This window comes from Ovis canadensis, chromosome 11, assembly GCF_042477335.2.
Source record: "Ovis canadensis isolate MfBH-ARS-UI-01 breed Bighorn chromosome 11, ARS-UI_OviCan_v2, whole genome shotgun sequence".
Classification (NCBI taxonomy): Eukaryota; Metazoa; Chordata; class Mammalia; order Artiodactyla; family Bovidae; genus Ovis; species Ovis canadensis.
In genome coordinates, this window is record NC_091255.1 from 48,647,777 (window position 1) to 48,668,931 (window position 21,155).

General features: G+C 51.4%; 2 protein-coding genes and 1 long non-coding RNA gene across 6 annotated transcripts; 1 reads left to right on the top strand and 2 right to left on the bottom strand.

The window, feature by feature from the left end:
- Positions 1-820: 820 nt before the first annotated feature.
- Positions 821-13,696, bottom strand: GSDMB (gasdermin B). 3 transcript variants are annotated; one of them, XM_069543371.1, is made up of 12 exons: positions 13,048-13,696; positions 11,571-11,813; positions 9,235-9,327; positions 7,721-7,892; positions 5,703-5,874; positions 4,925-5,009; positions 4,368-4,406; positions 3,320-3,346; positions 2,296-2,456; positions 2,054-2,192; positions 1,609-1,679; positions 821-1,157 (listed from the first exon to the last, which is right to left on the bottom strand). In XM_069543371.1, the coding sequence occupies exons 2-12, from the start codon at positions 11,797-11,799 to the stop codon at positions 1,014-1,016; spliced, it is 1,332 nt and encodes a 443-aa protein (XP_069399472.1). In that variant the 5' UTR covers positions 11,800-11,813; positions 13,048-13,696; the 3' UTR covers positions 821-1,013. The 3 variants fall into 3 exon arrangements, with proteins under 3 accessions (XP_069399472.1, XP_069399474.1, XP_069399473.1); XM_069543373.1 differs by lacking the exon at positions 13,048-13,696 and adding an exon at positions 12,162-12,286; XM_069543372.1 differs by lacking the exon at positions 13,048-13,696 and having other exon boundaries at positions 11,571-12,007.
- On the top strand, positions 7,224-9,747 carry LOC138415170 (uncharacterized). Its single transcript, XR_011247150.1, has 2 exons — positions 7,224-8,116; positions 9,497-9,747. It is a non-coding gene; the product is annotated as an uncharacterized lncRNA (long non-coding RNA).
- A 154-nt stretch (positions 13,697-13,850) lies between the features above and the next one.
- Positions 13,851-20,269, bottom strand: ORMDL3 (ORMDL sphingolipid biosynthesis regulator 3). Of its 2 annotated transcripts, none has more exons than XM_069543374.1 (4): positions 20,052-20,269; positions 16,742-16,941; positions 15,890-16,041; positions 13,851-15,474 (listed from the first exon to the last, which is right to left on the bottom strand). In XM_069543374.1, the coding sequence occupies exons 2-4, from the start codon at positions 16,913-16,915 to the stop codon at positions 15,339-15,341; spliced, it is 462 nt and encodes a 153-aa protein (XP_069399475.1). In that variant the 5' UTR covers positions 16,916-16,941; positions 20,052-20,269; the 3' UTR covers positions 13,851-15,338. The 2 variants fall into 2 exon arrangements, with proteins under 2 accessions (XP_069399475.1, XP_069399476.1); XM_069543375.1 differs by having other exon boundaries at positions 19,978-20,210.
- Between the last annotated feature and the right edge of the window lie 886 nt (positions 20,270-21,155).

Here is a 21,155-nt window from a genome sequence, read left to right on the forward strand (position 1 = left end):
CTCAGCATTCTGTCTGTGAGAGCCATTCGTGTTGTTACGTGTAGCAGTAATTTGTTCTCTTCTATTGCATAAGTATAGCGCAATATATGTATCCATCCTAATGGTACTGGGTATTTGAATAGTTTTCAGCTTAGTGCCCTTATTTTGATGTTTTTATACATGCAAGTATTTTGGTGAATACGGGCACTCATTTCTCTTGGGTATATGCCAAGGAAGTGGAGTTGCTGAGTCACAGGCATATGTTTAGCTTTAGTAGATACTGTTAAAGTTTTCCAAATTAGTGGACCAAGCTACACTCCAAGCACTTATAAGAGTTCCTGTTGCATATAATATTTTTACAAATGTAAATGTAAGAATAAATAGTTCAAAAGATAGATACAGACCAGATGTATGCCATCTCATCCTAGTTTCATGTTTAAGTTACCATTTTTAAAACTGCCCAATAGAAAAAAAATGTTCACACACCCTAAAACGTGCATAGTGGTTATATTAAAGGGAGAAGGGAGATCACTGGGTACCTTTACCTTTTACTTTGAGCAATATCTGAAATGCTTTACAGCAAGTACATATTTCTTTCAATTATTGTCTTGAAAAATATTAACTAGAACTAAAAGGCTTATGATGAAAACCAGCAGGCTCCTCCTATACTCCCCCACACCCCTCAGTCTCGAGGCTCCTAGCTTACCACTCCTTTAATTGCTTCCAAAGATGTGTTGAAATCCCTTATCAGCTGCCTAATTCTCTTTATTCCTTGTGGGTTTCTATCATTTCCATCACTTTATTGTTATTTAGTGAAATTTGAAGAGAGAGAGAGAGGTAATTAATATGATCAGTCTCCCACTTTTAATCAGAAGTTCATCCTACAATCTAGCTGATTTTTGGACATTATTGTAGGGAATGGGATGTATCAAAGAATAGCAGCTCGTTTTAAAGACATCATTCTGGTGATTGAGATTAGGGATGATGAGGATGGACTGGGGAGGACAGCACTCAGAGGCTGGTGGGGCGAATGCTTAGGAAGACACAGAGGTGGGCTTCTCACCCAGCTGCAGCAGGATGGAGACAACAACATAGAAGGCATAGAGAGTCCATGCCTCAGGATCACAGCTCACATCTAGGGGCCCCTCACCCCAGTTCTTCTTCAGGATGGGCTCCACCTGAAAGGGAACCCACCAGATGGTAAAAGCTGAGAACAAGGAAATATACCAAAAATGGCAACTACGTGGCCATACATACCCCTTAGTCCTGAGTCCATAGCAGAGGTTGTAATCCACCATGGCACAGTTTCCTGCAGAGCCTGGGGAGCCTCATACTCCCAAATAGTAATAGACACTGCTGATGCGTCAGCATGGGGCCAATTGCCCTCCTGGAACTAGTAGCCTCCCACCCCCTCTCTTGCCCACAGGCAAACAGCAGAGCCTAAAGACCCCATCCTGAATTGTCCTGAAAACTACATGTCCAGGGAATTGCCACAAACCAGCTGCATAGACGTGAGCTGGCAGTGGACTATGAAGTAGGAAGGGACTGGTCACTGAGGTTTCTGGGGCCCTTGAGAGCATGGGCAGTCACTTCCACTAGGACCTGGACACTCAGCCCAGGCTGTCTTACCGTGTCCTTCATGTGGAGCAGGGTCCCCTTATCTAGGGCCTCAGCAACAAACTGCCGGTACTCAGACAGCTCTGGGGACAAGAGAGAGGGTGGTCAGCAGAGAGGCAGGGCACATAGTGGGACAGGGCTTTGCTGTCTGATCAGACCTGGGACAAAGCATCACAGGAAGTTCCAGAGAACCCCAGCGTGGCTAGACAGGGGTCATTCCCACTGGGTTTCTGCTTTCCTCTTAGCCTGCAGGAGGTCAGAGACTGCACCATGGGGAAAGAGGAGGCAGTCCCTCCATCTCTGGCCTGGGGAAGATGGCTGCTTTGTGAAGTGTGAAGTCTATGCCCCACAAAATGTAAAAGGCAGTGATATCCCCTTCCTCCCAAGAGTTGACTCCGCACAGGTCCCTCTGCTCAGCATGTCCTCCATGCCAGCTTATATCCAAGCCCCTCCTCACCCGTCAGGGCATCCAGGACATCCCAAATGGTTTCTGCGCGTGCCTCTATCAAGACCCCAGCAGCGTTGAAAAGACTGCTTATGAGAGAATTCACTGGGCTGTTCATCTGTAGCTCCCCAGAGCGCTGGATCTCAGACACCTAGGACCAGGAGATGGGAGAGAGGAGGCCAGTCCCATTAGAGTGGATTGTCTCCCGACTCGTCCCTCCCTCTCTCTGCCCTCTTCTTCCTTGGGCCTCTTACTCTTTGCTCTAGATCCTGTAGCTCTTCATCACTGCTGAGGCACTTAGTGAAGCAGTTTAGCACCTCTTTTTGCTCCTCTGGAGTCAGATCCTGGAGGACTCGCACCATGTCCTGAACCCTCTCTTTTATGCTTTGGAAATTCTCCAAACTCAAGGACTTCCCTGTGGAGGCACAAATTAAGAATCCAATCCCTGCAGCCTAGCAAGCTCCATTACCAAGGCCCCCCAGACCCCATTCTTGATCTATCGTTCTTCTGGAGACCACCTCTCTGTAACTTCCCTTCTTCTAGTCTTTTTCTGTTAACATGAAGCAGATAGACACCCACCATCACTGCCTTCTGCTGACCCCACTTCCACCTCCCAGTTCACCTTCAGTCTAGTACCAACCCCCAATTCTTCTCCACCACCAGGAAGTCAAAGCTTATGTAGTTCTTGCCATTCAAAGTGCAAGCTTTGGACCACAGGAGTAATGAGGATTTAGAGGAAGTTAGAACAGTGGTTCTCAGTCTTGACTGTGCATGAGAATCCCCTGCGGAGTAATTAAAATTCCCAGTGCCCAGACCAGGCCCCACCCCCAGATCAGCTAAATCAGAATTTCCAGAGGTGGAACTCAGTTATCACTACTTTCAACATTTCCCTCAGGTGATATCTGTGTACCAGTGAGAATCACTGTGTTCAGAGGAGACAGATACAACCTCTATAGTGGAAACCTACTTTTGGCACTGCCCTACCCTTCTCCAGGGCATGGCAACCCACTCCAATATTCTTGCCTGGAGAATCCCATGGACAGAGGAAACTGGCGGGCTATGGTCCATGGGGTTGCACAGAGATGGACATGACTGAAGCGACTTGAGCATGCACTGCCCTTCTCCTCCCAACATTCTCCACTACTACTGCCACACACATGCGCGCCCGCGCACACACACACACTCAGCGGCCCTATTTGAGCTGCATTCCTTGGGGCCAGAGGGCTCAAAGGTGAGGAGTGCAGCTACCCTGAACATAGCTGGCCTCCCCATCCTTACCCAACCAAGATGAACCGCCATCTTTCTCTGCAAAGAGAGGAAGAATAATCTCAGTGAGTCCTCAGGTCACCTCCACCCCAGCCCACCCCATGGACATTCTTGTCCCAGTGGTGGGGGTTCTCAATTCTAGATTCTGAGCCTTCGCTGCCTATGCTGGGGAGCCTGCATACTCATCATGGTGTATAAATGACAAAGTACTATATTTACAGACCCCTTCCTACACTCGGAGATAGGCAGCCATAGGCATATACTTAAGACGACTGAAGGAGAAAGGGAAGTCCAGAGAGAAGCACCATGCCCTTAGCCACTCAGAAAATTTGGGTGACAGCAGGAACTGGAATCTATTCCCTGACTCCTCTGTGATGGCACTTAAGAATGACAGAGAATCTCACTTGAGCTAGCAAGACCTTGCCAGAACTGAACCTGAAGCTTCTACAGCTTTCAATAATTTCTCTGGAGTGTTCTCCACCTAGCCTTCTATGCCACCTAGACCCCTTCACTCCTTCACAAGGGCTCTTAGGCAGTACAGCCCGTATGGGATTCAGGGAAAGACTGAAAGGCCAGAGGAAGCCACACACAGAATCATACGGGTCTCCTGGTCTAGTCCCAGTTCATTTTAAGGTTAGTACAACCATGACTCTGCAGGCTGTAGGCCTAGTGAGCAGCAGAGCCAGGACGAGCCCCTGAGACTATCTGACTCCTAGTCCAGTGCTCATGCTGTTGTGTAAAACTGGCCAGGCAATTCAACTGTGCTTTGTAAGCCAATAGGCCTTCAGTAAGGACTGTGAACCCAGGATCCAGCCCACTGACCTATACAGAGCAGGTCAGAGTTGGTGGAGCCTGGAAACCCTAGGCCAGCATGCAATCCAACCTACTTCTCCAACAGGCAGATTCTCCTCCTGCCCTCTCACCTTGGCTCAAACTTGAGTGCATCCTGTTACATTCTCAGTACTGATGACTCTATAATTCCAGGTGATTTGCTATCCTCTTTTTAAAACCAGTATCCTTGCCCATTCTAGAATGATGAACAGGAAGCCCACTCACTCACCTTCTGGAAAGGAGCTGGTTTTGCCCAAGAAACAAATATCTAAACCAGTTTTTAAAAAGAGAGAAAGAGAGATCAGTTGTTAGAAAGCCCAGTTCTCTCTGTTTAAGTTCCTCTTTCTAATATCTCCCCAGTCTTCCCACCCTGCCCAACAGGAACAATAAATTGTGGGAGAGAGACAGGAGCTAACAGCTCTAGGGAAGAATTGGGTTCCCCAGGTGGCTCAGCAGTAGAGGATCCACCTGCCAACACAGGAGACACGGGTTCGATCCCTGTGTTGGGAAGATCCCCTGGAGAAGGAAATGGCAACCCACTCTAGTATTCCTGCCTGGGAAATCCCATGGACAGAGGAAACTGGCAGGCTACAATCCATGGGGTTGTAAAGGAGCTGGACATGACAGTGATTAAGCAACAATACCTTCCATCGTTCTTCCCAGTGCCTGAAACTTCCTCCCCCCTTCCAGGCTACCAGGACCCCTACAGACTGACACAGACCCCAGTTGAACTGACCCCACCTTCTTCATGTGTTCAGCTCCCCCACCCCACCAGGCCTAGCTTACCCATCCTCTCCGCGCTGGGGAAGACAAGCTGCTTTACCCGATAGGCCAGGACCTTCTCAGCGGGGATAGTCACTACCTTTTGGCGCTAGGAAAAAAGAGTGATATAGACTGACTCCTCAGTTCCTGACATAATTACCTTGCCTGATCTCCCAAACAATCCTGGGAGGTAGACATTATTACCCTCCATTTACAGATGAGAGAACCAAGGCTCTGAGAGGATCAGCAGATGAGCCCATTTCACAACAGCAAAGTTGATATTTGACTCCACATCTGACTTTATTTCCATTTCACTCAACAAATATTTATGGGGAATTCCCTGGTTGTCCAGTGGTTAGGACCCAACAATTTCACTGCCAGGGGCCTGGGATTGATCCTTGCGTGGGGAACTAAATTTCCACAAGCCATATGGTGTGACCAAAAAAAAAAAATTTATGGAGGACAAAACATGCCTGTTTTGTTCCAGGCATCCTGGCTCCTGTCGTCCTGCCTCCTAAAAAGGGAGGAAGACAATGAACAAGCAAGAAATACCCGTGTAATTATGAGCCATGGCAAGCCCTACGAAGCAAATGAAAACAGAACATTGCCAGAGAGTCAAAGGGGAGAGACTGTGTGATGCTATGTACTCTCTTGGGGCAAGAAGAGAAGTTGTAAGGAGGCCAAGGAGCAGAAAAGTCTAGAGGAAGAGATGAGGAGCCTGGTGTCTGGGCTGGCAGCCCCTGACCTGCAGTGAGTGAGCCAAGCTGGCTCGCCCACAGTCCCTGTCTCCAGAGATCCTAACCTTGTGTTCACACTGGAAACCAAACATTTTCAACAGGCTCTGAAAATCAAATTGCGTTTCATATTTCAGGGTGTCAGTCTTTTTTGTCTTCAGAGTTTCTGTCACTAGATACAGGTCTTCTCTCTTCGCCTGGATTGATTGGAATGAAGGAGGCAGTTCCTTCTTCAGCTTCCTGGAGGGAGTAAAGGGGGAATGAGAGGGGCCCCACCTCCTAGGCACATTTCTCCCTCCCCACCACAGTTACTCTCTGTTTGAGAGTAAGTGCTCCCAGGGCTGGAAAACCAAGGAACGTGGAACCTCTGTCAAAGTTCACTTTACCCACCATGGGGGGGGAAGGGGGTGCAAAGTGGGAAGGAAACCCACTAGCATTTCTGGAAGATTAGAGTATGCTAGCACAGGGAAATACTTCACACGTCATTTCATTTAATCCTCTCCACACCCCTATGAGATAGGCAGGCTTGCATCCGTTTTTCATAGGAAACTGAGGCTTAGAGACAGGTCATGAATGGCCCAAGGTCACACAGCAAATAAACACAGAGCTGGGATTCAAGCCTAGGTCTACATGAGTCCAAAGCCTGTGCCCTTCTCACGGCACTGAGATGGGCATGTGCCCAGCCCACAGCAGCCCCTTCTCTGAGAAGCGGTCCCAGCTCCCTACACGGGTCTCTGGGACCTGGTTGCACATTGTCCACCTTTGGGGTCCATGTGCCATTTCTGATTTCATAAGGGAATTCGTGGGCTTCCCTAGTAGCTCAGAGAGTAAAGCATCCACCTGCAATGCACAAGACCTGGGTTCAATCCCTGGGTTGGGAAGATCCTCTGGAGAAGGAAATGGCAAACCACTCCAGTATTCTTGCCTGAGAATCCCATGGATAGAGGAGCCTGGTGGGCTACAATCCATGGAGTTACAGAGTCAGACACGATTGAGAGACCAACACACAAGGAAATTCATTTCGTGACTTAAAACAGCCTGTTGGAACTTCTGGTATTTGCAGCCAAAATACCTACCTACATCCTTGCCTCTGGTGACCTTCCTTTACCTACCTGCCCCCACACAACTCTATTTACACACTCAACATAGCCTCACCTTAGAAACAATGCATTCTAGAAAAAAATGAGTTCCCTCAGCAAAGGCCCCTCCCCAGCAAGACTGTGGTGGTAGAAGCAGGTCAAAGGACCAGCACAATTTCACTGTAAGCCTTTCAGTTCTTAATTAAAAAGGGGAAACAAAAGGCATCCACCCTGCTGGGGGAGGGCTAGCCCAGGAAAACAGAGGGGCCCCGTTCCCCGAACCATCCACACTTTCCAACAATTCCAGCTAGGGGAGAAGACATCAATGCCAGCCACAACATAACTGCTGAGGGGGAAGGCTGGTGGAGTCCCTTGGAAGGACCATGCCCTCAGCTATTAGAATGTCTGTAGCACTTGATAGGTGCCACCCTGGTGGGGTGGGGTGCTGGTACTTCCTGTGCAGGAAATGTTCAACCGGGGTGCTTTGATTTCACTGCGCTTCACCTCAGCTCTCTTCTCGAGTACTTACCATGTGCTGTGGATAAACAGAGAGGTTAGTAAAGACGGTCCCTGGTCACAAGTTGTTCTTAGTGCAGTGAGGGACAGGTACTTGGAAACCACTGACTTGCCACAAGGCAAAGTGAAACAAGCACAAAATGAAGATTTGGGCAACTTGGTTTAAGAAAACAGAGGAAAGTGGTCTCAAAACCAGCCAGTTTGCTCCCAGTCAGAGTCATCAGTTACCCTGGAGAACAGCAGGAAAGTAAATGAATTGGGGACCTCAGAAGAAGGGCTCCTGGAGGCTGGTTCTGGACGAATGAGAAGGCTTCGACTGGAGAAGAGGAGGGCATGATTGAATAAGGACTGGGTTGTAGGGGCAAGGTGTACTGGGAGTAGGGAGTGGGAGGCAGCACCAGCCAGGGCTCCCCACCTCCGATGGCCTAGGTGCCCCAAAATATGGGCTTCTCCCTCTCTCCTTCCCCCTTACTGCCCACCTCCAGCCTCACTTGTTCTTAAGGGAATCCAGGAATTCCTGGGGTATCTCGCTCTTTTCTAACTTGATATTCTTCTCCTGGAAAATGTGGAATGCTATTTTAAATGTCATTTGGGGGTGAAATCTCACTGTCAAACTTCCCTTTGAGTCTACGACGTCCAGAATTTCGAAGTTATCACCTTGACCTGGAAAGAGAAAGGTAAGGTCACAATGTCGTTATTATCACTGAGGCTGACCCAAAAGATCTCTCTAGAAGATCCTTGCTGATGCGTGCCATCCTGGGCTCCCCTCATGATCCCCTTCTCTTCTGAGCAAGTCTTCCAGCCATGGTTCTCCAGCCAATGCTATTCTCCCTGGAAGTTATCAAGGTTGGAGCCCACTCTGCCACATTCTTACCAAATGACCTTGGGTAAGTCACTTCACCTCTGAATCTATTTCCTCATCTATAGAAGGAGAATATTCATAGTACCTACTTCCAGTGCTTGAGGAGATTAAATCACGCAGCTAAGCACTTAGCACACTGCTAAAAGCTCAATAAATGTGAACTAGTCCTATTAAACCATTTGAGAGGCTGAAATGAAAGAAAGAAAAGCAAAGCGAAAGAATTAGGAGCCCCGACCACCTGGCTTCCCAGGTGGTGCTAGTAGTGGTAAAGAACCCGCCTGCCAATAGAGGAGACAATAAGAGACTCGGGTTCGATCCCTGGGTTAGGAAGATCCCCTGGAGTAGGAAATGGCAACTGGCTCCAGTATTCTTCCCTGGAGAATAAAGAGTTATATACTCACAAAGAGTTGGACACGACTGAGGGAATGAACACAACCTTTGGGAAATAAAAATTAAGCAGAGTTCAATCTCTGTGTTTTTGTGACCTGAGCATGTGTAAAGTAAGGCAACTCTGGAAAGTTGCCCACCGGTATGGACTCTGCCCGGCCTTGCATAAGGCCTTGCGTAAGGGCCTGGAGTCTGAGTCCGTTGCTGACCCGGAGTTAGTGGCAAGTGTGTGGAGATGCTGCCAAGCTGAGTGCCTTTCTCTTAGACCTCCCAATTCTGAGCCTACAGAGGCGGGAGAGCAACTACTGCTGCATTTTAGGGGTGGGCCTGGATTTCTAGAGAAAAAAAAAATGCATTTTGAAACTGGTGGAAACATGCCAGACCTAGAAACAACACCTGAAATCAGTCCTGTGTGTGTGATGCTAATGTCTCAGGGCCCATTTGTTTCTTGAATAATGTAAAATTTGGTGTACTTTATCAGAGAGAAAGAAAAATCAAACCTCATGCACACAAAGGCTACAGTATGGGAGAATCTCCTGGTCCAATAGTTAGGACTCCATACTTCCACTGCAGAGAGCATGGGTTTGATCCCTGGCTGGGGAACTAGACCCCACAAGCCATGCAACAGAGCCTACACAGTACGGAGAGGGGCAGTGCAGAAGAATAACGTGACAATGGGGAAACCTGACAGGTACTACCTCAGCCAGGTGACCAAAGTCAATATCAATAGTGATAAGTCTTGTTGACAATACGTACCCTTGATATGAGGGTTTCCCAGGTGGCTCAGTGGCAAAGAATCCTCTGGCAATGCAGCAGATGCAGGTTTGATCCCAGAATCGGGAAGGTCCCCTAGAGAAGGAAATGGCAATCCACTCCCGTATTCTTACCTGGAAATCCCATGGATGGAGGAGCCTAGTGGGCTAAGCAACAATAGCAGCAAACTCTTGACATGATGTGGTGAGAATATCACTTTCCCTTTGTAATCTTTACCCGCCCCCCCCCCCAACTCATTTCCTAGGTTTAAGAGACAAAAAAAACAGACAAATCTCAGTGGAGAGGCATCCTACAACACGCTTGACTAGTGCTCCTCAAAATTGTCAAGGCCGTTAAAAACAAGGGAAGTCTGAGACCCTGGCACAGCCAAGAGGAGCCTAAGGCGACGTGACAACTAAATGTAACATGAGGTCCTGGACGGGATCCTGGAACAGAAAAAGGACACTAGATGAAAACTAAAGATATCCAAATAAAACTAAAGAAATCTGAATATAACTTTGTTGCTGTTCAGTCACTCAGTCCTGTCTGACTCTTTGCGGCCCCATGGAACGCAGCACGTCAGGCTTCCCTTTCCTTCACTATCTCCCGGAGCTTGCTCAAACTCATGTCCATTGAGTCGGTGATGCCTTTCAACCATCTCATCCTGTGTGACCCTCTTCTTCTCCTGCCCTCAGTCTTTCCCAGCATCAGGGCCTTTTCCCATGAGGTGGCTCTTCACATCAGGTAATAGACTTTAATTTTTAAAAAACCTATGTACACCATCCACACCAAATAGTTAAAAATAATAATGTTTCAAAAAGAAGGTCAGATTGCTAAAAATCAATTTAAATGATCAGCTCACCTCATTCTTAAGAATTTTTTTAAAGTTTGGTTTCACCTCTGTCTTTGAATTTTTTATCCAGATAGAGTTTCCCTTAAAGGAAGTTAACCTCGTCAATTTTCCATAATTAAACTTGCCTCTGCCCCTGGAGAATAATATGATCATTGCAAAACATCCTAGTCCTGCTTTAAAGTTGTTTTTTGTTTTTTGTTTTTTTCAATGAACTTGTCATTTAGCAAACTGATTTTTTTTTTTGACAGGGGGGGTGGCCACACTGAGAGGCATGCCGGACCTTAGTTCCCCTACAAGGGCTCGAACCTGTGTCCCCTGCAGTGGAAGTTCAGAGTCCTATCTACCGGACCACTAGAGAAGTCCCTGATTTTGATTTTGATTTTTTTGAGAACTAGCTTTTAGTAAATTGACTCTTGGCAATTCAATTTTCAGAAAGTCGACTCAGAGTCTTTGAAAAATGCTAATCTGAAATTTTCCTAAAGCTGCTTGCTTGCTGAATTAAACTCCACTTGTGGAAAAGCCCACCACCTCTGAGCAATCTGGGTACTGTTCTTGATCACTTAATAGTCATACGTGGCAGGTGCTCTAGAACTATACAGTGGTGGTGTTAGAATTCTTTTCCATCTCTTGGGGAGAACCAAAAGGATTTTGGTAGAGATGTCTGAGCTGTAAAACTCCTCACCATGAGGCGTCAGACGCCGTAATAGTCTCCAAGAGAAGGTTCATTAACACCTCTCCTGGGGCTTCTGAAACCCAAGAAACCCCAGGAATTGGGAGCCACTGAGCTTGGAAGCAGGAGAATGGGACAGACTTCTCTCCTAACGCCTCTGAACCCTTATGGAGTTCTGCTGACCAGCAACTTCCCATTCAACCATCATCCCCAGGGAACAGGAAGGGCTAATAATAATAACTGCCACCAGTAGAAAGTCTGGGGCGAACTTTTATTGAATGCTCCTTCTTGCAGGCACAGTGGTAAATGATTTACGTAATTTACCTCATTTGATTCTTGCAACAGTCTTTTCAAGTTGACAGATGAGGAAACAAGCATAGATAAAGCAACTTGTCCAGAGGTTACCCAGCTGGTAAGTGTGGCAGAGCCAGGTTTTGAAGTCAGATGCCCCCCAGTTCTAAAGCCTGAGTCCTTTCTTAACCACTAAGCAAATTGTTTCCATTTATTTATATATTTAAATGATTAACTTTACAAACACATGAGAAGACCTTAGCTAATTTAAAAGTGAATTATTTACAAAGGGAAAAAATAGGGAAAAAAGACTATTTAGGAATAGTTTCCAAGAAAAACAAACTGTCACTTCCCCTATTCCCTTCTCCCCATGCAGCTCTCTTGAACATTTCAAGTTGAGGTGTATGGATGTGTACATACAAATTTCACGGTTTCTTTGTTGACTGGCTGACCTGGTTGATAGCAATGGGGCACTGAGAGAGGGGTAGAGTAGGAGTGGGCAGTCTCTCACCACCTCATACTGACCTTGGAACTCAGGAACCACCATATCAAATGGTACTTCACTCTCCAGGATGTCCTTCAGGGTGAGGTTTGTCTTGTCATACTGGTATCCAAAGAAACGTCTCCTCTTCTTCACCAGATAGAAGCAGTGGAATTTGTCAGCATCCCCGAGGCTTCTGACAGCAATCATCTCTCCACTGGTGTCCATCTCTTTAACCACAGCTCTTGTGATCGACTCAAATACCGTGGGCATTGTGCCTGGACCAACTGGGGAAAGGAAGCCCATTGCAGTTTGGGGGCAGGGGGATATTGGTTCAGGTTTTTTGATCTTCTACTTTTGGCTGATCCAAAAGTTCTAGGCCAATCAGAACTTGGAATGATTTGGCTTTCCTGTTTCTAGAAGGTGTGGCATTTACTACACACTAAGATGGAATGACCATCACAAATGCCAGACTCTCCTCACCGCTGGCAGAACCCTTCTGGAGGAAAGCTGGAATGGTGATTGCCCCAAAAGGAAAGTGAGACCTGTTTTCTGAGTCTCCCATAGCAGAGTTGCCCCCTTGCTCAGAGAGACCTGATGGGTGGGAAGGCAGGCCCACCATCCCCAAACCTTACCAGTGCTGATGAACAGAGGAACCAGAAAGAGATGAAGGGTCTGGCTGCAGACCTCACGTTACCAACCCCAACAGACGACTTCTTCCCTTGGCTCTGACTCCTGGGCCTCCCTCCCTTCCTGTTCTGCAAGGCAGTTGGATGGGTGCCCCTATCCACCATTTCCCAGTAAGATGGTGATAAACTGGTCTCAGAAGGAAGCAGAAAGGGTAGTACCCTATCTTTATACTTGAACAGTGGCTTGCAGCTGGATATCCTGGATATCCAGGTGGGATAGCCTCCCACCCCCAAGTCCTGTCTCCTCTGTTTCCGGTCACCTTCTGAAGGATCCCCTCATACTTGGTAAAAGCAAATGAATCCCAAAACCTCACCTGGGACATCACCCTCTGCCTGGCCTACTTTTGGCCCCTGTGCCGCCCCACTCGCCGGCCCTCTGGGACCTTCCACAGGCCCACCACCAGTCCAGCCTGACACGGCTGCCCCTCCTCCATTTCTCGTCAGCAGCAGCTCTTTGATCCCCACCACGTTGGAGCCCTCAGGCTCTCTTCCCTCCAAATCCTTCCTGCTCTCTCCTCTTCCATCAATCACTCTGCTCTCCTTCCTTTTCAGATCTTTTCCCCTTTCTTCAGGCTCCTCTGCCAACCCTCCTGAGGCCAGACCACACCCCACAGGCTTCCTGGCCACCTTCCCCTAATTCCCTTCTGGCTGACGCAGGCACCTGCTCATCCCTCACCCGTGTTCCCTTCTCTGCCCCTGCCCCCGTCATGGTGATCAACTCTCAGCTCATTCTCCACCTAGGAATCCTTCTGGGACTATGGAAAGGGTGTGCCCAGGGCCTACAGATCCATCTCAGGGGCCACACACCTCTTTTTTGTCCTCAGCTACTCACCAAAAATGGAGGCTGTAAGAATCCCCTGTGTAAGGTCTCTGCACAGTTCCTGGCCACTGTGTCTTGGGACTATATAATATGGGAACTGAAAGGAAATAAAAAAGAACTGGAGAGCTAGGTGCCCCACCTCTCAGAGTTTTAGATAAGCCACATTATGGCCCGGCGGGACAACAGGTCAAAGGTAAGAAACCGACTCTTCCTTCCTCAAGGACCCAGGGAGCAGGTAGGTGGGAATTAGACAGAGAGACACAGATGATACTGCACGGAACAGGCTGTAAAGGCCCCTCCCTGGCAGGTGAGCCTCAGTAAGTCCTCTTCCCTCCCACTCATGCTTGTGGAGGGAGGAGGAAGCAGGAAGCTTCCTCTGAGGACACAGGGGCCAGGGGGAGAAGCCGCCCTCCAAGGCAGGAGGAGAAGTGACAGGAATTCAGGGGGAGGAATTCAGAGGAAAGGACTGGGCACCCCTTGGGACTCTGGCTTCTTTATGAAGCCATGGCTGAACTGACACCCTCCTTGGCTGTGGCACAAGCTCTCCCTCTGCCAGCCCGGCCTGGCTCAGCCAACCAAGCCCAGAGGCGTAAGTTCTGTCTGAGGACCAGCCAGGCGAAGTCCCCAAAGCGGACTGCTGCACTCTGGCCAGCTTGCTGTCTCGGCTAGCTCGCCACCAGCTACTTTACCCTGTTCTGCTGGCCCCGGGAGCCCTCCCACCATCCAGGCAGAGGGTCGGACCCATGCGCAACACTGCCCTCCCCCCGCCCCTCCTCCAGAGCCCTCCAGGAAGCAGAGGCCAGACTCCGGAGAAATAGGAACACATTGTCCTTTATTTGCATTTCTCAGAATACTGTACAAAGGGAGTAAAAATCCTATTCACACTTTGCTTAGAAAGATTTTGAGGTGAAAGTTCCTTATGATACATGGGGTGGGGCTTGGGGGGACCAAGAGGCAGAAAACAGGGCCAGTGACCCCCGCAACCCCCACTGCTCCCTCAAGGCCCTGGTACCCACACCTCAGAAGTAACACAGACCCCAGTCAGAGGGGGCGTGGGGAGAAGGCAGCTCCCCTCTGGTCCCGCCCCGCCTCACCTCCTCAGCCTGAGTGGACAGCCCCGACAGGTCACTCCCTGCTCCCTCCACTGTCCTGCTCAGGCGGGGACCATGCAGGACTCCCTAGCCCACCAAACCCATTTGGCGGTGACCTGATGAGCCCACAGGTGCATGCCACACGAGAGACCCTGGCCCAGACCCCGTCTGCGTGAGAAGGTCGCAGGTGAAGGGCTGAGGAGGGCTGCAGCACTGCTTCTGTGCAGCATCCCCACGCCACCCCCCATCACCACCAGAGACGGTGTCACACTGGACCTGGGCTTACGATGACTCATGGGCTTCTCCCACCCATTCCACCCTGCCATGCCACCCCGGAGCTGCCGATCCACAGCAGCCTCCCTACCAATGTATCACCCCACCACATGGCGGGTAAATGACCCCTCCAAGCCTGCCCCTCCTCTCAGACTACCTCTCAAAGAACGAGGTTGGGTCTGTCCCCACCGCCCACCCCCCTCACACCAATCCCAGCTGCTACGTGGCCCCATTCTTCTAAGACTCAATTCAGTATCCCACCCCTGCCCCCAACTCCCTCCCCCAGGGCCAGGATGGCTGCAGCCCTGGCCCCTCACCCCTGGGACCAGGCCACCTACATCCAGCCCACCATCCTGCTCCTTACCCTCCCCATTCCTACCCAGTACCCTAGGTGGGTCATGTGGGAGCCATCTGACTTGGATTAGACAATTCTCTGCCCAGAGCGATGAGGTGCTGCCACACGGTGCTTTCATAGATATAAGCACACACACTAAGTGTCATTCTAAAGACTTAAGAATTAAAGTGAAACAGACTAGAAGCTGTACCGTCCCCTCTGCCCCGCTCACAGGGGTTAAAGTGCTTTAGCAGTCTGAGGATGAGCAAGTGAGCAGGGGGCTTCTCTTGCCCCAACCTCACAGGTCTGTGTTCAGCCCAGAAGCCTAGCCCATTTCATGAACACCCCCCACAGAGTCTCTATCCAAAAGGCAAAAGGAAAAGATTAAAAAAAAAAATCAGAAGGGGTCAGAGCCCCAGGGGGGCCCACCCCGACCCACTACAAGCTACTTCAAGTCTGCTACTGGGGGAAGTGAGGGGAAAACTAGGGCCCAGAGGCTCAACCCCTGTCTCTGGCGGTTACCAGAGGCTCCTTCTGTCTTCAGCATCACAGCCCAGGCTTCGACCCCTCCCCCGCCATCCCGGGCAGGGGAAAGGGCTGCACCCTCAGTACTTATTGATTCCAAAAATCCGGACTCCGTGGAGCTGGGGCAGCTTGGGGATGAGCACACTCATCAAAGACACAGTGTTGAGGATGAAATGGATCTGGTCATACTTGGTATAGAAGCTGGTGAGGAAGTACCTGTAGGGGGTGGTTGGGAGGAGGTATAAATTTGAAAGTTCCCTTTCTTTCCCCTCCCTGGTTGGGGGAGACAGATTTCTGACAGTGAGGATTTATGGGAAAGACTCCCCAGAACCGAGGTAGGGTGGTAAGATCTCCCCAGTTACAGAAGCCCCTGCTGACCCAGGCCCTGTGTTCTGCCCCAGACCCGTGGACCAAACTCAGTGGCAGGAAGGAAGCGCCAACAGAGGACAGACAGGACCAGGGAGTCACAACCTGCACCCAGCATGAGACCCAGGGGCACCCCAGCCTTTCTTCCTCTGGTCATTCCTATGCCAAGGGCCACAGTTGGCGAGGGGTTTAAGCCTCGCAGGGCCCCAGGGTTCCCCAGGCCTTGGCCTTTCCACTGGCATCCTCCTCTGCCCAAGGCACTCACAGCACGATGGGTGTGATGGTCAGGAATTTCCGAGATGCGGTGAACTGGACCCCATAGTCCATCTGCTCCCAGTGGGTGAGCAGCCTCGCCTTGCCCTGGTCCGGGGTCTCAAAGGGTGTCCCCTTCACTGTGTGCAGGAAGATGTACATGCCCTGGAGGGAGGGGCCTTCATTAGAGGACACAGAAGGCCAAAGGCCCACCAGCTCAGCTCCTCTGCCCCAGTCACAGACATGGGCTCCCAGTGATTCGGAGCCCCATCTACCGGGCAGGGGGATGCGGGCCGGAGGTCAGGCTGGAGCAGCTGGGAGACCAGCCAGAGAATAAGGAGACCCACTGGGTGAGAGGGCAGGCCTGGCATGAGGAGAATTCCCGGGGAGGAGTCAAACAGAGAACCAGCAAGGAGATGCCATCTCTCCAGCCCGGGGCTAGGCTTCCTGCGCCAGCTGGGAGGAGGCCAGCTGATGGAAAGGAACCAGGTCTTGCTTGCCCACCAAGAGTACCAGGGAGCAAGCAGGTAGTGAAAGAGCGCAGAGGGGCAAGAGAGAAGGACACTCAGATTCTGATTGGGGAAAGGAGTTTTTGCCCCAGGCCAGGCATCCAAGTGCTGCAGACTCTTTGGGGTCCTTAGCTCAGCTCTTGATGACCCCTCTCTTCCAATCCATAAGCCACCCCGTCCAAGAGGTATGGCCATACCTGCAGATTTTATTCCAGTAGCGGGGAGTGGGGCAGAAAGAAAAGAACTCTGGTGACTGAAGTCAGCATGTCACCCTGACATCTGGCCCACGTCTGGGGGGGAGGGTCCCCTATCCCCACCCCAACCCCACCAAAGGCAGGCAGCAGGCAGGCCCTCACCATGTTGTGGATGAGGTTGGTGAGGGTCCAGACGACGGGGACGCTCACGAAGGGGATGCTGAGCAGCACGACGTGGAGAAGCCCAATGGCCAGCACGTACGAGAGCCAGATGCCGCGGCTGTTCATCACCCGCGTGTTGGGGTTCACCTCGCTGTGTGCTGTTCCCACGTTCATCCTGCTGCCCCTCTCCTACCACTGTCCTACAAACAAGCAGCACAGGCAAGACAGGTCACACCACTTTCCCTGCTCCCTCACACTTTCCAATTCCTGCAGGGAGGCAGACTTTATCCATTTCCCAGTGCGGGGCTGGGAAAAACACCAGGCTGCTCTGTACATCATCCAATCAGGACAGTGCCCTTCCAGGCGCTCGAACTGCTTGGGTGGACAGGCCATCAACAGGCATCAGCCCCAGGGCAAAGAAACCACTGCCTGTCTTGCAATCTCACCCTCTGGGGAGCCTTCTGCCCAAGAAGCCCAGGTCAGGGAAGACGGGGCCCGTGCCCTAACAATCACTCAGCAATAAGCTCTGCTGTACTCTGTCTCACTGAGGGTCTGAAATGACACATCTCCCCCTGAACCCCCCCTCTCCCCGTGAGAAGGAACAGGCAGCAGTGGATGAAGTATCCTGGGTCTCCCTGCCCCCTAACTCAGGAGGATTGGCGGGGGTAGAAAGAGAGAGAAAAGGAAGAAAAGAAAAAACAGGCAAGAGACAACCTTTACCCAGACCTGGAAGCTGCCTTCTTGGGGACACAAAACCACCCAACCAGATTCTATCCATTTGGCAGCCACTCAGGCTAGCCCTCCTGATGCCACCCGTTTTCCTGCCAAACCATCTCGGCCCTTTTCCCTACCAGAGGAGGGGCAAGCACAGTGAACATGACCAATGTCTACAGTGCCCATGGGCGCCTGGAGCCCACATCAACAGACTTCCCCCAGGGACACACCTACAGCCTCTCTCCTGCCCCCTTCCCTCTCTGCCTACCCATCCTCACCTGGGCCTCTTTTCCCAGTATCTGTTTCCAAGCATAAGTTATTAGCACCAGGCCTTCCTATGCCCAGTTCCAAGGGCAGAGGCCCTGCAGCAAGGGGAACCAGGAGGGCTTCCCTGGCTGCCCATGAAACCGTGCAGCCCAGCCCATTCTTGGATGCAAGTAAGGAGGGGAACGAGCAGCCCCTTGTCCAGAGCTCAGCTGTCCCCGGATCTCTGAGGGCCCTCTGACCAGCAGGAGGTGGGAACAGATGACACCTTTGTACTGGCTCACCTCCTGAACTATGGGGAGATCCTGTCCAATAAAGACCCTAAGGTCATCACCATGGTAACAGCCCCATCTTTCCTGGGGATACAGAAAGGGGTCCCAGATGAGGGTATCCTGGAAGTGTTCAGAAGGTCACCCCCCAACTCTGCTGCGATGACCCCACCCTCACCCCCCAACTTGGTTGCCCTCTATCTCAGGGTGAGATCACAGAGACTGCATAGGAGCCGGAATTCTCAAGGATCAGTTCCCTACTTCCAGGATAATGGGAACAAATTTCCTATCGGATGGCTCCAAGCTTAGAGACCTCAAAGGAAATGCAACCCACAACACACCTTCCCAACATACAAACATACATGTGAAGGCTCCAAAAGCAGTCATGCTCCTGGGGCCCATGAGCTCAACCCATTAGGTTGGATAATTGGGCCTAAGAGAAACCCAGGGAACTAGAAAACCAGGACTGGCTCAGTTGTTTACCTCCCAGGGCCTTAGGGCTTCAGTTACCCAAACACAGTTCCTGGGAAACCTACTGCACAAAAGCCTCCACCTGGTGGAAGGGGAGTGGAGGGTGGGGGAGACCGGCTAGGAAGTGACAGCCTGAAGGGCTTAACTACTGACGAAGAACAGGGAGAGAGTTCCCCAAGTAGGACCAAAAACTACTTCCCTTCCCCACTTCTCCCTAACCTAGACCTACAAGGATAAAGGAGTAGCAAGACCTCTAGCCCTCCCAAGTTGTTTTGTCCGGGAAAGCCAAGAGCCTGGCTGAGTCCCAGATGATTCGACACTCCGTTCTGGCTGTAACAGGGTACCCAGCAAAGTCTGAGGCATCTCGGGGTGGGGCTCAGACCTATGGCTTCAACTGACACCCTGGGAAGCTTCTTTCTGCAGCCTGAACATCACGTGCCCTGAGAGCAGAAATTCCCAGGAGACACCGCCACCCCCCCCCCACCAAAAAAAAAGATAGAAATGTCAATAAACTAAGGGAAAGATTGGCAGCAATAAACTAAGAAAAGCTCTCTTGAGACTTTTGTGTGACTAAGGGTACACACCACTTCCATTAGTGAAATAACCAACTGCCCCCGGCCCAGCAGGCGAGAAATGGGAAGAAGAAGCTGGCAGACACAAAGTAAGCTCACAGCAGCTGAGGCTGAAAAGTTCTGCCGCTAAACTAGCAGGTGGCTGCCCGCGTCAGGCCCCGAGGTGGTTTCATAACCTGCCTCAAACCAAAGCCTGCAGCAACTCTCTTCTGTCAACTACTTTCTTGCTGGCAGCTCTTTCCTACTTGGCTCCTACACAAATATCTCTGCCCAGTCTGTCAGACACTTAAGCCAACACCACAGTGCCAACGGCCAGGTGAGCTGCTTCCCAATCTCTCCCCCAACTAAGGGCAGCAAATCTTTCGCCTTCTGGGTGAGGAGCACAAAGCATAGGAGCCTGCAAACTGGATCCCAGCGGGGAGTCCCTGACACAAAGCCACTTTCTGCCCACCCCCCCAACCGCTCACCACTTAGCTCCAGCTCTTCCTCCCGGACTCGGGAGGGCGGTGGGGATGAAAAGCAGGCGAGAAGAGGAGCGAGCCCCTACTAGCACGCGGAGAGGGCGAGGCGAGGAGGCGGAGTCCTCACTATTGTTGGGGTGTACAGAGTGGGACTTCGAGACGAAGTGGGGGTCTCCGGTCCACCCCCCAGCCTGGGACCTCGCACTCGGAGCCTGGCTTCGTCCCGAGCCCCACCCCCACCCCCACACGTTCACCCAGCTGGAAGCGGCCAAACCTTTATCCCCGAAGCCCAGCCTCTCCCCGCCCCCATCCGCAGCCCAAGCGCTTCTCCTCTACGCCCCATCCCCTGCCTCCTGCCCCCACTTTCTCCTTTGGGCATCACTTCGACTGATGCACCCCGACCCCCCGGCTGATGCACCCCCGCCACCTCCACTCGCCCTGTCCCGATCCCCTCCAACCCCGGGCGCCTCCCCAACAGCCCCCACCTCCTTTCCCGTCCCTCCTGTAGCCCCAGGGTACTCCTGGTTTGGCCACTCCAAGGCCGCCCGACTGGACTCACTGTGTGGGGCCGAGGTCGAGGCCCGGGAAGGGTGCCCGGGGACAGGGGCCGCTGCTGCTCCAGCAGCTGTAATGAGCCGCGGCGGCAGCCACCCCGCTGGCAGCTCGGGCCGAATCAGCGCCCCGCGCCAGCCCCCATTACGTCACCGCCCAGCGCCGGGCCGCCCGCAGCCTCCTGGGAGTTGTAGTATTTACCCCTGCTCCAGCCCAGGGCTCTCTGGGGCCGCCCGCAGGTTTCAACAGTACGCGGAACAAAGGTCAGCTGGTATTGCTTTGACGCATAACAATGCCTGTTTTGGCGTCAGCGTGCTTCTTGTGGAGTTTACTATTGCCCGGTTTTGCAGATGAGGAAACTTTAAGTTTTAAGTAACTTGCCATAGGTCCCCGCTGGGTCCCAGCCTGGACTGAAACCCAGAAATTCTGACCCCAAGTCGGAGTTTTTCAACTACACCTTGCTGCCTCTGGCCCTCCAGACAACTACTGGCTCAGCCCCTGTCAGGCCCTCCTGGAAGCGGTTTTTTCCGCGATATTGGTTAGTATGAGAGTCTGGAGGTCAGAGAACTAGGTCCACAGCCTGTCTGCTGCTGTTACACCTGACCCAGGCCGGCCTGGGCCAGGTCTCATCTTTGGCCTTCCCACATTAGACGTGGGAAGAAGACATGTGACTTGGGAAGCCACCCTGGTGAATCCCAGTCCCTGAGTCCCAGTCCCTGAGTCCCAGTCCCTGAGTCCCAGTCCCAGGTCAGCTGTGTGGGTTTTGGGTGGCTCTGGGGTCGCAGTTTTCCCCTCAGAACTCTGAGGCCGGGGCACAGATTTTCCTGCCAGGTAGACTAGGCAGGCACTGCTTCACCAGCAGTGTAACCCTCAGCGAATAAGTTGTCTTAATCTCCAATTCCATACCTGTGAAAACCTACCTCCAAGGTTGTGGGGATTCAAAAGAATGTTTGTAAAGCAGCTGTTATATTGTAGGAAGCTGTTTCTGTAGGAGACTGAACCAAAGGACTCTTGAGGTCTCCTGGGTCACTCCCACTCTCCATGTCACCAAGAGGGCCTTGTTTGAATAGTTTCTACTTCCCCTGCCCCAGCATCTAAGTCCACTCTATGC